General features: G+C 39.5%; 1 protein-coding gene across 6 annotated transcripts in view; it reads right to left on the bottom strand.

The window, feature by feature from the left end:
* Mapk10 (mitogen-activated protein kinase 10) overlaps positions 1-15,472 on the bottom strand; it is a 294,149-nt gene that overhangs the window by 42,292 nt on the left and 236,385 nt on the right. For all 6 annotated transcript variants that reach the window (XM_031337017.1, XM_031337021.1, XM_031337020.1 and 3 more), the window contains 2 exons: positions 11,087-11,269; positions 8,036-8,160 (listed from right to left, as the gene is read on the bottom strand). In XM_031337017.1, coding sequence (XP_031192877.1) covers positions 8,036-8,160; positions 11,087-11,269 — 308 coding nt within the window. The remainder of the gene's footprint in view (positions 1-8,035; positions 8,161-11,086; positions 11,270-15,472) is intronic.

A 15,472-nucleotide genomic window follows, 5' to 3' on the forward strand; every position in this document is an offset into this window, starting at 1 on the left:
AAAACAAAGATTTTTTTTCGACTTTATAAGATTGGGTGCACATATAAAACTTTAAGAAACAAATAAGTAATTGTCTGTGCTGCTTAGGCTTGTGTCAACTTGACATACAAAGTAGAGTTATCTGAAAGGAGGGAAGCTCGAGGAAGAAGATGCTTCCATAAGATCAGACTGTGAGGTGCTCGGTGCTCAGTGCTCAGTGCTCGGTGCTCGGTGCTCAGTGCTCGGTGCTCGGTGCTCGGTGGGGGAGGGTCCACCCAGCCCATTGTGGGTGGTGCCATCCCTGGGCTGTGGTCCTGGGTTCTGTAAGAAAGCAGGCTGACAAGCCATGGGGAGCAAGCCAGTAAGCAGCATCCCCCATGGCCTCGGCATCAGCTCCTGCCTCCAGGTTGCTGCCCTGTGTGAGCTCCTTTGTTAGCTTCCTTCAGTGATGAACAGCAATATGGAACTGAAAGGTGAATAATCTCTTTCCTTCCCAGTTGCTTGTTGGTCATGGTGTGCTGTCGCAGTAACAGAAAGCCTCACTGAGAATGTTGGTACCAGCATAGTTCATATTGCCATGTTTTGGGGGACTTTGGAACTTTAGACTAGAAACGCCACTGAGTTGAAAGCTCAGCGATATTTCTGTGGGAGCTGGGAAGAGAGCAGTGCAGAAGATGGAGACCTGGCTTATGAAGTTTCAGAGTTAAGTTTAAAGACTCTATGAGGCCATTTGTTATTTTGAGTCGAGATTCTGTTTTTCTGATTAGCCAGGGCTCAAGAGTCAGCCCTAATTAACAAGAGACCAATGCTGCCATTGAAGCAAAGCCCCTGGTTACTGCTGGAGCTAGAAAACTAGCAGTGATTAAGAGACCAGCGTCATTGAGGAGACATCTTCTAGAAAGTGTTTCCTTAGGGTTAGCACACACAAGCTATTTTGCAGAAGAGGTCAAGATTGTACGTTGTGCTGACAGACAAACATGGCAATGTAAGAGCCACTAGACTTGAATGCATGAAGGGGTCATGGAAAGTAGCTGTAGCTTGGGACCTTGAGAGGCCATTGGTAAAGGCTCAGCCTCAGTGGCAGGTGAAGGCCTGGGACTGAAGAGGTCATACAAAAAAGTTGAGGATTGGCACCATGAAGAGAGACCATGAGAAGCTATTTGTGAAAGTGCAGCCCAGTTGCAGCAGAAGACCCCCGTGTATTAGAGATGCCAGTTCCATGGGATGATCTCCAAGAATAGCAACAGTGGTGAGTGAAACCTGCTGGAGCCTAGAAGACAAGCTGGGTGTGCTGCAGAGAGCAGAGCTGCAGAAGAAGTTATGCAAGCTTTTTGGAGGAGCCCAGAAGATCGGGAGTGAGTCCCAGATGGTTGGACATTGAACGAGTTATTGATTTTGGTGGAGTTTGATTTTGCTTGTGCCTGTGCCCTTGCTCTGCCCTCTTAAAGAAAGCATTTAGTTTGGTCCTGATTTTTACAGGAGTCCATAGCTGAAAGACTTTGAACTTTTCAAAATATATTTGGTTTTTTAGAGAGACTGGATATTGTAAAGAGATTGAAATTATTTTGACGTGTTTGAATTTGTAAAAAGTGTGGGACTTTCAAAGTTATTTGTACTTTTAATGAGAGATCTTAGGGGTGAATAAACAAGAAAAGATTGTAGCTTAATAGTGACGTGCTTGTGTATCAAGTTGCCAAAGGGTCAGTTGTGCTGACTAGGCTTATGTCAGCTTGACACAGACTAGAGTTATCTGAAAGGAAGGACCACAATGGAGAAGTCTCCATAGGATCCAGCTGTAGGACATTTTCTTAACCAATAGTCAGTCAGTGGGGTTGGGTCCAACCCACTGTTAGTGGTGCCATCCTTGGGCTGTGGTCCTCTGTTCTATAAGAAAGCAGGCTGATCATGTCATATGAAGCAAGCCAATAATCAATATTCTTCTATGGCCTCTGCATTAGCTCCTGCCTCCAGGTTCCTGCCCTGCTTGAGCTCCTGTCCTGACTTCCTTTGGTGATCAACTGCAACTCTTTCCTCCCCATCTTGCTTCAAAGCAATAGAAACCCTAGCTAAGATATTACCCATGGTTATACTCAGAGAGGCACTGGGCAATCTTCTAGTGACATAAAAAAAAAGGCATTTTCTATCAACATAAACAGAAATTGGTTTTCTTTTTTATTTTAGTGAAGCGAGGATTTTTTTTCTTAGTAAAATTTGTGAAAAGTATTCAGACAGCCTTTAAAGAGCCAAAGCCCTGTGGTTTATGTTTACTGAATATTTGATTCGTGTTGGAAAGTTGCTAGTAAACTTTGTGTGATAAATTTCAGATGCAATTGCTTTCTCCTCAGGCATAGAGAGAAAACACAGATGATATTTACCCGTATTTTAAGTGTATGCCCACATTCTGAGGCAGAAATCATCAAACAGGAATGGTAGTTTCCTGAATTTCAGGTGGATTAATCATTCAAAAACCACTTAAAGACATGCCCTCGCCTTTTGATATTGCTCACCAGTGGAAATGCCAATTACACAGTCTTCATTCCCTTCCTCCCAGTGGGAAGGAGTCTTTCTATACAGAGATGTTTGCATTTACAACTCATTTAAATCATCTCTTCCCAGATATTTAATGTTTAACGCTCAGTACTAAAGTCAGACTCACCAGATTAATGTACAGATCATAAAACACTTGAAGAAAGCTTATGTATATTTCATTCAGTGGCTTATCTCCAAGAGGTGAACACCTACTGGTGAGCTGTCTGAATATTAAATGTGTTGACTCCTGGTTCTTGTGGCTCAGATTTTCCTGGCCAGTCCTAAGTTTATTATGCACACTGAGTCCAATAGGATAGACTGAAGATATTTGTTAATGTATATATTTAAAATGCTGTTGTTTGTGATGTTGTTATAAGGAATTCGTTATACATTCTAGAGAATTCAGTAGATGACAATGAGCTACGCCACAGTGAGTAAATGTAGAAACCATACATAAATTAACTCATTTATCAAGTAGACTTAATACTGCAAGAAACAAGATTTTCATAATAAAATCATGTTAGCTTTTACTGTGAAAGTATAGCCAAGGGGATTGAAAATAAGCAATCACGATGAATGAGAATAATTTTCTAACCACAATCTCAACTACTTGAACTTTATTTGAAGGAAACACATGGTCAGTAAAATTCAAGTGAATCTTAAAGCTATACATCTAGTCCTTGGCATCACAACCTTAGGACTGCTTGATTATTTAGCAATTATATATCCATTTCAGTTATAAAAATCTGGCCAAGTTGCTGTTTTCTATCCAGAGTTAAATAGCTGTTTAAGAGTCAGCTCAAGACAGATGAATACACCCTGCTTGTTGTAATGCAGTGACTGATCCATGCCTGCTTGTTGTAATGCAGTGGCTGATCCATGCCTGCTTGTTGTAATGCAGTGGCTGATCCATGCCTGCTTGTTGTAATGCAGTGGCTGATCCATGCCTGGGTGAGGGTCAGAGGATTTTCACTGCAGTGCTCAGGTGATTGACATCTGTGAGGAATAGCCCCTTCTCTCATCCAGGAATCACTCATTAGACAAGTAGTAAGCACATAAGATAGGTAAGCCACAGCTGTAAGACAAGCAGGGAACTTGTATTGTTCTTTTGTGTGTTTCATTTTGCAAGCCAGGTCTTAGTATCTTATTAAGTAGCTCTCCCTGGCTAGGTACTTGCTATGTAGCCTAGGCTAGCCTATAATCCTGGGCAGTTTTACTACCTTAGTCTTTCTTATGCTGGAGCTATAGGTACATGTTAGCACAGCTGGATTAATTCTTGGTTTTTAAAGTCACTGCTGAATCATCATTGTCTATATTACAGAGAGAGGTGACTGTTGAACTCGGTTCATATTTATAGAGCCAATGTATAAATACTTAAGCTACCGAAGAATTCTCAAGGCCTCTGTGAATTGTGCAGAAGTTGATGAAAAGAGAAAAAAAAACTAAGGAGTAAGGAAAGACCAAAAACAAAAAGAAAAAGGGAAAGGAAAAAAGGAAAAGGTAACCAAAAGCTCTGGATGAGATGAAGGAACGGCTGCCATTCTACCTGATGGGCACGAAAGCTCTGGATGAGATGAAGGAATGGCTGCCATTCTACCTGATGGGCACGAAAGCTCTGGATGAGATGAAGGAACGTCTGCCATTCTACCTGATGGGCACGAAAGCTCTGGATGAGATGAAGGAATGGCTGCCATTCTACCTGATGGGCACGAAAGCTTCAGGTGAGATGAAGGAACGGCTGCCATTCTACCTGATGGGCACGAAAGCTCTGGATGAGATGAAGGAACGGCTGCCATTCTACCTGATGGGCACGAAAGCTTCAGAGTGGAGCACCCTAAGGAATGACAACTGGATCCTTCGCCGCTCCCCCACATGCCTGTGTCCAGCTCTGCTCTCCATGAGCCCCGTACAAGTGGGAGACCATACAAAAATTCAATAGCATCCCCCAAAGGAACATGGTCTCCTGCCATGGCTATCACTTAACATTCTTGACAAGAAATCGCAAGGTACTTGAGGAAATTGTGTGCTTATTAGAAATGTTCTTTACTTCACCTTACTGGCAAAGTCCTTGTACATTTCTAACCCTCAACATCTTCTCTTTTGAAGGATGTCTTCAGCTGTTTGGTTACTTCTTGTCCACTCAGGGATTTCCAAGGTGTGAATGAAGAAATCGTTGCTAGCTTTGTGCAATCTGTGGGCAGGATGCAGATTTCCTGCCTAGATTTTCTGCTCTGTGGCTCAGGAGCTGACCTTTCCCAGCTATGTGTCACAGGCTCATCTGTCAGCCACAGGAAACTATCACAGTAGGAGATGGTGGAGATAACTCGGCATTCCTTCTCACTCTTCTCTCTAGAAGCAAGTGTATTCTCCTCTATGTCCCCAATTCTATATATTGGACAGCCAATACTCCTGGTCTCTAGTAAACTATTTCCTTGATCTTGGGTTTTCTTTGCTAATCTCTTGGTTGACTCAAGGGGCACCTGCTCTTGACTTAGTCTGACACCATCCTTTGGTCCTCCACTGTTGAGTACTCATCAGACTTAAATGTCTCTCCAGAGATGATTCCTGAGTGCCCAACTGGTCCTCATGACCTCTGCTACATTATTTAACTGGTACAGCTGCATCAGTTCTGGCTCTCTACAGCACCAATCAAACTCTGGTACAGAGTCTTTTGACCATGAGCTTCTGCTTTGTTATCCCATTTATTATATCACAGCTTTGCCTTGTGTCTGTGTATCTGCTCCTAAATGTTTATATTTGCCAACCTACGGCTCAGCATTGCCCTGTGGTGCTGTGTCTTAGTCTCTCTTCTAGTTTCATTTCATTGCCATGGCAAGCACCATGACCAAAATCCACTTAGGTAAAGCTTACAGGTTGCAGTCCATCACTGGAGGAAGTCAGGGCAAGAACTGAACCATAAACTTGAAACTGAAGCTGGAGGTTCAAACTTAGCTGACTTTCTTGTAGCCCTGTACTACCTGCCCAAGTAAAGGTGCTACCCATAGATTGGCTGGGCACTGCTATATCAATAACAGGACAATACCCTATAGACATGCCCACAAGTAAATTACATTTCACCCATCTCAGTTTTAGTATTAAAATTAATCTTCAGTTTTGAAAAAGAATGAGCAATCTTAGTATAGACTATCTTCTCCCAACAGAGTTCCTTTCCAGAGTCTCCCCAAGGACTCCAGGAAAAGGCCCAGTCCCACCATTAACTCTCTTTGTACCTGTAGCTTATCTTTGGAAGTCCCATGGAGTTGCCCCACACAAGGTCCTGTCTGGTCTACTCACCTCTTCTGTATTCTCAAGTACCTAGGGTTCATAACCTGGAGAGCACAAGATAGATGTTCGGCTGGCTCAACCTTTCCTGAGGCCCAGATGCCAGAGTAACATTAGAGCCACCATGACTGTCCTAGAGGCTCTCAGACAGCAACACCCAGGGTACAGTGGCTCCTCATTGCTGGCTTAAAGCCTGGCTCCAACACAAGCCAACCCATGTACTTGTAATATCAGCTCTGTATCCTTTGTTTTCAACACTGGAGGGGTCAAGTCATGTCTTCTGACCCCATAGAGGTTGGTTAACAAAGCATGTCTGATGGTTATTCCCACACTCTTAGGATTTATTTCTTACTGGTTGTGACCTCTGCAATATACTTCTGAGAGTAATAAACTACCCTTGCTCTGGGGTTGGAATTTGCTGTGGCTTTTGTAGATGGAAGACAGCTTTACAGTTGTGCAGCCAGCGCTTTCAGTTTTGATGTCAAACACTTGCTCGTTCTTCTCTCTTAGCCGATTCTTTTATGAAATCCTCAGGCTATACTGGATCCTAAAGTTTATAATCTTGCCTCATTACTATCTATGCTTATGATGATAACATTGAGACAAGGTGTAGGTGGTTGTTTTTCATCCTACAAAGGATGAAATGTTGAAATAAACTTAGAAATTCATTGATATTATTCTAATGTTCTGTTATAGATTCTAAGTAACTGTCTCTTTTATAGGCAACATAGTTACAAGTGAATTACAAATGCAGACTTTATGACTCCAATTAAACTAGAGGCCGAGATCCATTAAAAACAGATTAGCACATGAAATCAGATGGAAGGAAAAATAAACATGCCACATGTTTAGAACTTTCACAGTAAAAGATTAGAAATGTTAAGTAATTCATGTTTAGCTAACATTTTTGCAAAGGTACCTAAGACATTTTCTTAAATTTTTCAGAAAAAAATCCATACTACCCAATTTGAAATATATTTATTCATATATTTATTTCTTTTGTACTTTCTACTCTATGAGTATCTTTAAAAGTTCTTACCAAGTATGAAAGACAACTAAAGAATCTATATTTGAGTCTTGAGAATATAGACTAGTTTTAAGAACATTAGAAACTCCAATGTATTTCATTGGAAGGATTATATTTTGTAAAAATTAAACCAAGTTACTAAAATAAGCCTGAAGCAAACTGAGACACCAACATCAAGGTAGAACTGCTGAGGTGGACAAATTTTAGGAAAACATCACACAAGATGGTAAAGGCCCCTTTGTACAGCTGGGGGAGTCAGGACTAGGGTCTCCTGGAAACTTTGAATACTAACCACTTGCCTCTCACATACAGAAAGAAGAGATAAGTAAAAAATAAGAATTGAGTAGGGTTGAACTAAGCACTGTCGGCTCCAGAAAACACAGACAGTGCAAAGAAGAGATTTAAGCAAAGCAAGTCTGTCTTTTAAGCAAGAATGCCTTGCAGCACAGAGAAGATTAAAAGCAAAGCATCGGATGATTCCGAGTAAATTCAGCTACAAAGCTAGAGTATTACATCAGTGACATGAGCTACTACCAGTGTTCAAATACTTTAGGACATGTTGCTTTCAAGAAAAGGCAATACTGCTGATCGATACACTAACAAATGTCACAGAAAGAAACTTCTCATGACGAGGTCTGCAGAGCCCACCCAGGCAGCAGCTATGGGGGAGCTCCCCACAGAAATTGAAGTAATGGTATAAGGACAGGCTCACAGAGAAGGTGTAGGTGCTTGAACGTACTTTTAAGTTGAAGAATTAAGTTTTTATGATTTATAAACCTTACATACATCTAAGACCAGAGACATACCATACTGCGTTATTCAGAATCAACCTAGACACTAATTGAAATGTCTACTTTCTTGCCTATTGTTCACATAGTTGCTAAGACACCGGTGTCCTAGGAGACGCTCCCTTACAGAAACATCCTTAAATACCGCAGGGTGTCAAAGTCGATGCACCATAAAGGAAATAAAAGTGAGGTACCATCCCCACCAATGAGCGTTTTTCTCCCGTGAAGTCTGTATCAGGAGAGGCTAACAGTTAAACTCACTGGAGGAGACCTACATGTGAACCCATCAGAACCCATCCCGGTCACAGGAGGTCCAGGAAAGAAAGGAACTTAAAACCCTTTTGGGGGAAGATACCTTTGCTGTGGGCTCCTCTGTGAGTTTAACTTTTCTCAACACTTTGCTATGGGTGGTTTGTGGCCTATGGCTTACCGCCTCCACTTCAGCTGGGTCGTACCAAACGTTGATGTATGGGTGCTGCAGTGCATCGTCCACCGATATCCTCTTCGCTGGGTCAATCACTAACATCTTAGACAACAAATCCCTGGCTTGGCTGGCTGAAATGACAAAAAAGAACAGCGACTCCTAAGCTTTTCATTTTGGCAAGGGTGTTTATTGTCTGGAAAACAAACTAAAAAAAAAAGCCACTGTCATCCTAATATAGTCACACGCTATAAAAAGAAATGAAGCTTTTAATTTTTTGTCTCAAAATCTAAGTTATCATTTTGAGAGCTCTTTGAGAGTTATACATTGTGAATATTTGAGCATAATTATTCTCTAAGAATTATAAATAGCATTTATCCTCCATGAAGTTTGAATAGGTAAAGGAACTTGTGTGGCTCATCTGTAAGGATGCTAGATGGATGGGAACCGGGCATGGTGATCTGCGAAAACACATAGTTCAGATGTAGGGGTGGATGTGGGAAATCAATCAATGAGCAGATCAGCAGGATTTAAGTAAAGTTCAAACTGACTTACAAACCAGTGTGGCCCAGCTGTCCTCGATGTGTAAAAGCAATTTGGATGTGATAAAGATGACGTCATTTAACTCTTGAGTTTTGTTGTAGCATTCTGTGTTCATCAGGTATTGAAATGCCAGGAAACATGATTTGGTGGAATCAGGTGGCTAGTGGTTCAATGCGTCTCATGCCATGGTTGATAGTAATAAAAATCTCCATATCATGTACAAGGTGGCACGGTGAATATAGTTGGGGCAGGGTTAGTTATACAAACATGTGGTGACAGCAAGCATATTCGTTCAATAGAACTATTTTTTGAAGGCACATCTGTTTTTGTGTTTGAAACAAGTTTGTGTATGTGTTCTCTCACCTGTGTGTGCAGGCACACAAGCGTGAAAGTCAGAGTACAATCTTGGCAACTGTCCTTAAAGCATTGTGAACCTCTTTTATTTATCTGTTGAAACAGGCTTGGAACTTAGTCTATTAGACCAGTCTGGCTGACCTGCCCAGATCTCCTCAGCACTGGGATGACCACAAGCGCATGCTCAGTCCTCCTGCGCACTGGGATGATCACTAGCTCATGCTCAGTCCTCCTCAGTACTGGGATGACCACAAGCACATGCTCACTCCTCATGTTTTGTTACATGGCTTCTGGAAATCAAACCAAAGTCCCTGTGCTTACAAACACTTCACCATCTCAGGTGAAAACCTAGCCCTGGGTCACATTAATGTTTAATTTCTAAAGCATGTGAGATTTTACATTAAGTGTTTTCTTAACAGGAGTAAGTAATACCTCAAACCACCATTATTATTCAAATTATCTGAAAATTTTAACAGGAAAAATAACTCAGTGTGTTCCAAATACATAGTAAAACTTCTGGTTCAAGAGAGTAAAACCTCAAGTTGGCTTAGCAATTGGAAATATTTCTATGTAATGACTGTGCCTCATAGTAACTGACATAAAAATGAGAACTAAATGTGCTAATGTACATGATAATGTAGGAAATGTGGGCCTGTTTAGATATTGACAAATTTAGCACCCCAATGTGTTTTATTCTCCTATGAAAAGCATTGTATGCATTCCATAATGGATTCACATGTTCATTTGTAGTATAATAAAATATTTACAGGAGAACGTTTACAAGAAGATGTATTTTTATTAAAATATTTTAATATGGACATCAATTGTTAGTAAATGTTCAGATTAAGGTAACTATGTTCATTATAAAAATTTAGCAATAACGTAAGTATATATATATATATATATATATATAGCATAAACAAAAGTTAGCAAACACCAACCACTCTCATAGAGGACACCACTGTGACCATTACTAGCTTTTTTTCTCCCACAATTTACTTTTGTATATGATTCAACTGTCTGAAATAGTTTCACTTATTCAATATTTTCAAGTATTTTCACTTAATTTTGCTAATACAACAGCTAACATGTAGTAAAGTGTTCTTACTCATGTATCTGTGACTATTTTCTTGTGGTTTATAATGTTTTGTATTAATATAAAAGACATCCATTAAAGGATATTTTATGTATATTGGCCATTTTTTTCTGATAAATACATTTTTCTTAGTTGATTATCATTCTCTCCACATAAAACTTTGAAGGTCATAAGAATGACAAAAGTGCACAAAGACTCATATAAAAAATCTCGAGTTTCTTTTTCATGACCAATGGTCTAAGAGTCTAATATGACTGCTCATGTGTCTCCTTAGTTAAAAGGTCCTGTTGATCTCTAGCTGACGTTATCCTCAGATTCATCTACCCTTCATCCTTAGAATCTGCTCTCAAGACCATCTGTATTTCTCTTCTTAGAAAGGGCACGGGATGAAATGCTCCCTGTTGATGGGGAATGAATTTTGCCAATACCCACTCATTTACTGGACGCCATCATCAGTACCACATGCAGTCAACAGAGAGGAATGTTTTCAGCACTGTAGCTCTCACCTTTGGATAAACATACTGCTTTCCTAGAATCAGAGCAAATGTCCCATTGACCATTTGCATATTGTGCTATTCATTTATGTGCTAGTCTTAGAATCATAAATAAATAAGTAATAACTTACAAAAGTGGTATAATTAAACTCTAGAAAGTTGGACTTATATTACAGAGTTAGCCTGCAAGCACTTTCACTGACATTAAATAGCTCAGTGAGGGGTTTGGTGTCACTGCAGTGTTACACCATCATGTCTTCACAAGAACAGATTATTTTTCTCTACTGTGGTGGTTTGAATAAGAATGGTCTCCATAGGCCTATGTATTTGAACATTTAATCGTCAGGGAGTGTTATTACTTGAGAAGTATAGTTTCTAGGAACTCAAAAGCATAAGGAAATGTCCTTAAAGTATAGTACACTGACCTTTTAAATTTATATTTCAAAAAATAATTATTTCAAGATTCTAAATACCCCAGATCAAAGAGTTAAGCAAGAAAGCCTATTGTCAGACGTGCCTCAGTGCAAGCCGAGGCACACCTCCAGAGCGTGTGCATTTGTGTGCAGCCCTCACCTTTAAGTTTATTGTGCTCAGAATCCGCTGGGAAGAGACAATCTGGAAAGAGCTTGGGGAAGGTGAGGCCTGCATACTTGGGCCGATTCTCCACGTAGTTTCTGACTGTGGGCTGCAATTTCTTCATGAATTCTGGACATGGAGTTCCTAGCTGCTCGATGACTTTGTTCCACTGGTCAATATCTGGGAGGGAAATAGTTAAGGGAAAAAGAGGTGCAAACCAAAGACTCTCACCCTTCCCTGCCTGTCACCTGAGGCCCATCAGCAAAGCTGGAATTGTACTAAGCAACACAGATGAAAACAAAGTTGACAGCCTAGGAACCCTCTTGGACTTTTAAGCCAAATTTTGGGACTTGTATGTTTTTAGAGAACTACTATTGTTTAACAAATGCAAGAAATATAAAGTAGTCTTTGTTTTATAAAAATAAAAATATTATTCAAATGTAACAGAACATATTAACACCTATGTAATCATGTGGTTTAGGGTGAAATATACAAGGATGGATGACAGAAAATTCTTGCCTGTTTGTAAAGATTAAAAGATTCAATCCATGTAAGACAGATACCTTACTGAAATAAAATGTTAATAATCGTGTGATTTAAAATTAAAATTCTTACTTGATCATGGGATTTTTTTACCCTAAAGTTCCCTCAATCATTTTTATTTTTAGAATAGCGAGCAAATAAATGTTTTATGTAGTATTTATTTATACTTCCCTAAATAGGCTTTAATGTTTTTGTTTCTTTTATAAAAGTGGGAAAATTTCACTGGCAGTTATTATTCTGTACCTATGAGCATCATGTCTGGGCTCACAGCAGCTTTCTCTGGCTGTTCAGCTTCTAATGGAGAAACGAAAGCTGTACCTATTTGTGGAATACACTGTAAAGTTTTGATAGATACAAATACACATTTGAAAACTTCAAGTTTTTGTTTTTCAAACATGTATTATATATTTGTGACATTTTTATTGTTTTTCTCAAAGGCTGTTTGAAGCATGCAGGACTTTCAGGTCACCATAATCACTCTGTCACAGTCACTCTGTCTGTCACAGTTAATCTGTCTATCTCTGTCACTCTATCACAGTCGTTCTGTCATAGTCACTGTCTCTGTCACTGTCACTCTGTCTGTAGCCATTCTGTCCTAGTCAGTGTTTGTCACAGTCACTCTGCCTGTCACAGTCACTCTGTCTGTAGTAACTATGTCTGCAGTCACTCTGTCTATCACAGTTGTCACTCTGTCTATCTATAACTTAGCACTATGTGAGCAGCTTGACATCCCTCCTTACTCCCTTCCCAGCCTCACGGAACTAACTCAGTTGTTCGTTTTTCTTTCTCATTAATATTTGATGTCTCATAGCCTTGAGAATGATAAACCATGCGAGCTCTAAAAGATCAGTTGATTTGCAGATCAGTTGGGCCTTGCAGATTTGCATTTATTCCAGCTTCCTGAGTAGAGACTTCTCCTGCCCCCTTTATTTTTCTACAGCTCTTTCCTGCACCATCAATTCCTTCTCACTAAAATAACACAAGGCTCTTCAAAGAACCTTAACATAATACCAACTAATTAGATATTCAAGAGTTGAGCCTAAAAAGGCTGACTGTCCTGACAGAAGACAAAAGAAACCACATTTAACATGAATATGAACTGTAAGTGGTAGACAATCAAACAAAGATAAAAGCAAGTTAATTTGCAAGTTTCCACTTCCCTTATAATCTAGATGAATAAAACTTAGTTATTATAATAAAATGAAAATTACCGTGGACTACCAGGATCAGAAATACATGTGGGAAACCCAGAGATGCATTCCCTGACATGGCAACAGTGAGTGAACCAAGGACAAGCATCACTGAACTTCACTGACATCATTGTGTGCCTGAGATACCATGGCATTGTGTGCCATGGAGAGCTGAATTGTTAGAAATAAAGACATTAAGTCACTAGAAAAGATTGGTTAGTCACTGTCATTCAAAAACTCATGCTAAGCCTATGGCTATATATTAGCTATAAGTGCATAGAGAGAGATATAGAAGATAGATAGATAGATAGATAGATAGATAGATAGATAGATAGATACACAGATAGACAGATACATAGGTAGGTACATACATACATACATACATGTATACATAGATTCACAGATAGATAGATAGATAGATACATACATACATACATACATACATACATACACACATACATACATAGACAGATAGATGATAGATAGATACATACATACATACATACATGCATACATACATAAACAGATAGATAGATAGATAGATAGATGATAGATAGATAGATAGATAGATAGATAGATAGATAGATAGATAGATAGATGATAGACAGAGATAGATGATTTATAGATAGGAAGATAGCTATAGAACTCAGTACTTAGTTCAATTGTGACTGTAAACATGAAAGGTGGCCATCTCTCTAGTGCAATTAGATTGCCATGTTCCATCAAGCTGTCATTGGCTCAAACTTGCTCAAATTTTAAAGAGTAAGGCAAAGGTAAAAAGGTAAAGAAGTCCCCAGATTTTCTACAAAGAAGCCAAGTAACAAGTTTGCAAAATATCATCAATCCCTTATTTTATTCTAATTTCCTTCAACCAGAGTCAAGGACATATTTCATAAAATTCCTCAACCTAGAATTTAGTGTCCTTTGGTTTGCTTTTCTTTTTGCAGGATTTTTTTTTTTTTTGTAGCTCAGTTCAGTTCCAGACTTGTAGTGTGGCTCTGACCTCCTAATTTTCTGTTTACCTCTGACCTCTGACTTCCTACCTTCCTCCTTTTCAAAAGCTCTGGGATTGGAAGACTGGCTGAGCCATATGCTGCTCATAACCGAATGACCCAACGTGTCATCCATGAGGCAATTCTGGGCTATTCTTGATAAAACTCTAAGAGTCACATGTCCTAGAATCCAAAGAATACTTGAGTCTCTAAAAGTACCAAGAAAGTGTTTGTGAGGAACACAGACAATCTGGAGTTGATGCGGTGGAAAGAACTGCCTTACTTTGGTCTGAAGCTCATGATGTAATTTTCTAGTTCATGATTCACATCCCCCAGAGAACATCTCTAATGTGCCTGTCTTGGTCTTTCATTATCAACACCTTTACACTAACATCGTTGTCGTATACATTTTAAAGAAAAATAAGGTGAAAGTATAAAGAAAAATTATCAGATTTTTGTACTTTCAAACATATAAGAATTCATAATGTATTTTCTAGATTCTGACATCATATAATACAGCCTTTAAAAATTAATTGCTAAAATTATTTTCAGGAAGGAACTTACCAGTGTTAGAGCATCTTCATGCTGCACAGAACAAGGAGTTGAACACAGTAGACTAACAGTTCTGTGTAGTCATGTAAGCAGTAGTAAATCTATGTTCTTCTACACTTAAGACCTATGGTCTCAGAAAGTGTCCCCATGAGATACATTATCAAAGGCCTTGAGGATTAATGAGAAAAGGACACTTAATAAAAATTACAGCAGTAAATTTTCTCATCAAAATCTAAGCTCACTGAAGATTAAATGGAGCAGCATTGCAATTCTTTTGCTCTTGAGACTAGAAGAGATAATTGGCAAAGGATCTTGATCATTGTTGAGGACTTTCATGAATGATAACATCCTAGGAGAATGAGGCAAAGAACAGATAGAGGAGGAGGGCCTAAGCTGCTGGAGCCAGAAGGCTGCAAGCTTTTCTACTAGAATGAGAACTGAGATCTAGGTGGACTCTTGCCTTTAGGGTCCCTGACTGGTGAACTTTCAGAGACACTTTCCCTGGTGAATACACTGATGGACAATACCTTTTGTTTTCTGGATATTTGGGTTATAATTATGAATAACATTTATGCTTTGCCATTCCAACCTTTAGAAACTCTATAGGGATTTCGACCTACCATGCAGTTTGAATTACTGTTTTGTTTTCTTTTGTCTTTGATTATCCCATTATTTAAGCATGGGATTTCTAGCATTGATATTGCCACACCCAATGAGTCACCACCTTGGGCCGGCTATTCAGTGTTCAGTATGAAAATGTCACAGCTTCCATTAGCAACTTCAAGAACATCAACGTTTCTTTCTCAGTTCTTTGCTTGGTACCTAAAGATGGCATTGCTGCCTGTGACATCTATACTGAATCATGCCATTTGTCTCCAAAGAGCTGCTATATAAGCCTGGTGTTAATGTATGGCTCTGTGTCTTCGTTCCAGCTCTGTAGGAAAGCATGTCAACTGACAAGGCTTCCACGGAATGAGAAAGAAGGACATATAGCACGTGTGCTGTGTATTCTGTATCATGGCACGAAACCATGTTCACAAACTCAAATATCCATAATGTAAAAAACTCACAAGAACACAGACCTCTCCACAGCCCCCCCCCCCACA

This window comes from Mastomys coucha, unplaced genomic scaffold, assembly GCF_008632895.1.
Source record: "Mastomys coucha isolate ucsf_1 unplaced genomic scaffold, UCSF_Mcou_1 pScaffold22, whole genome shotgun sequence".
Classification (NCBI taxonomy): domain Eukaryota; kingdom Metazoa; phylum Chordata; class Mammalia; order Rodentia; family Muridae; genus Mastomys; species Mastomys coucha.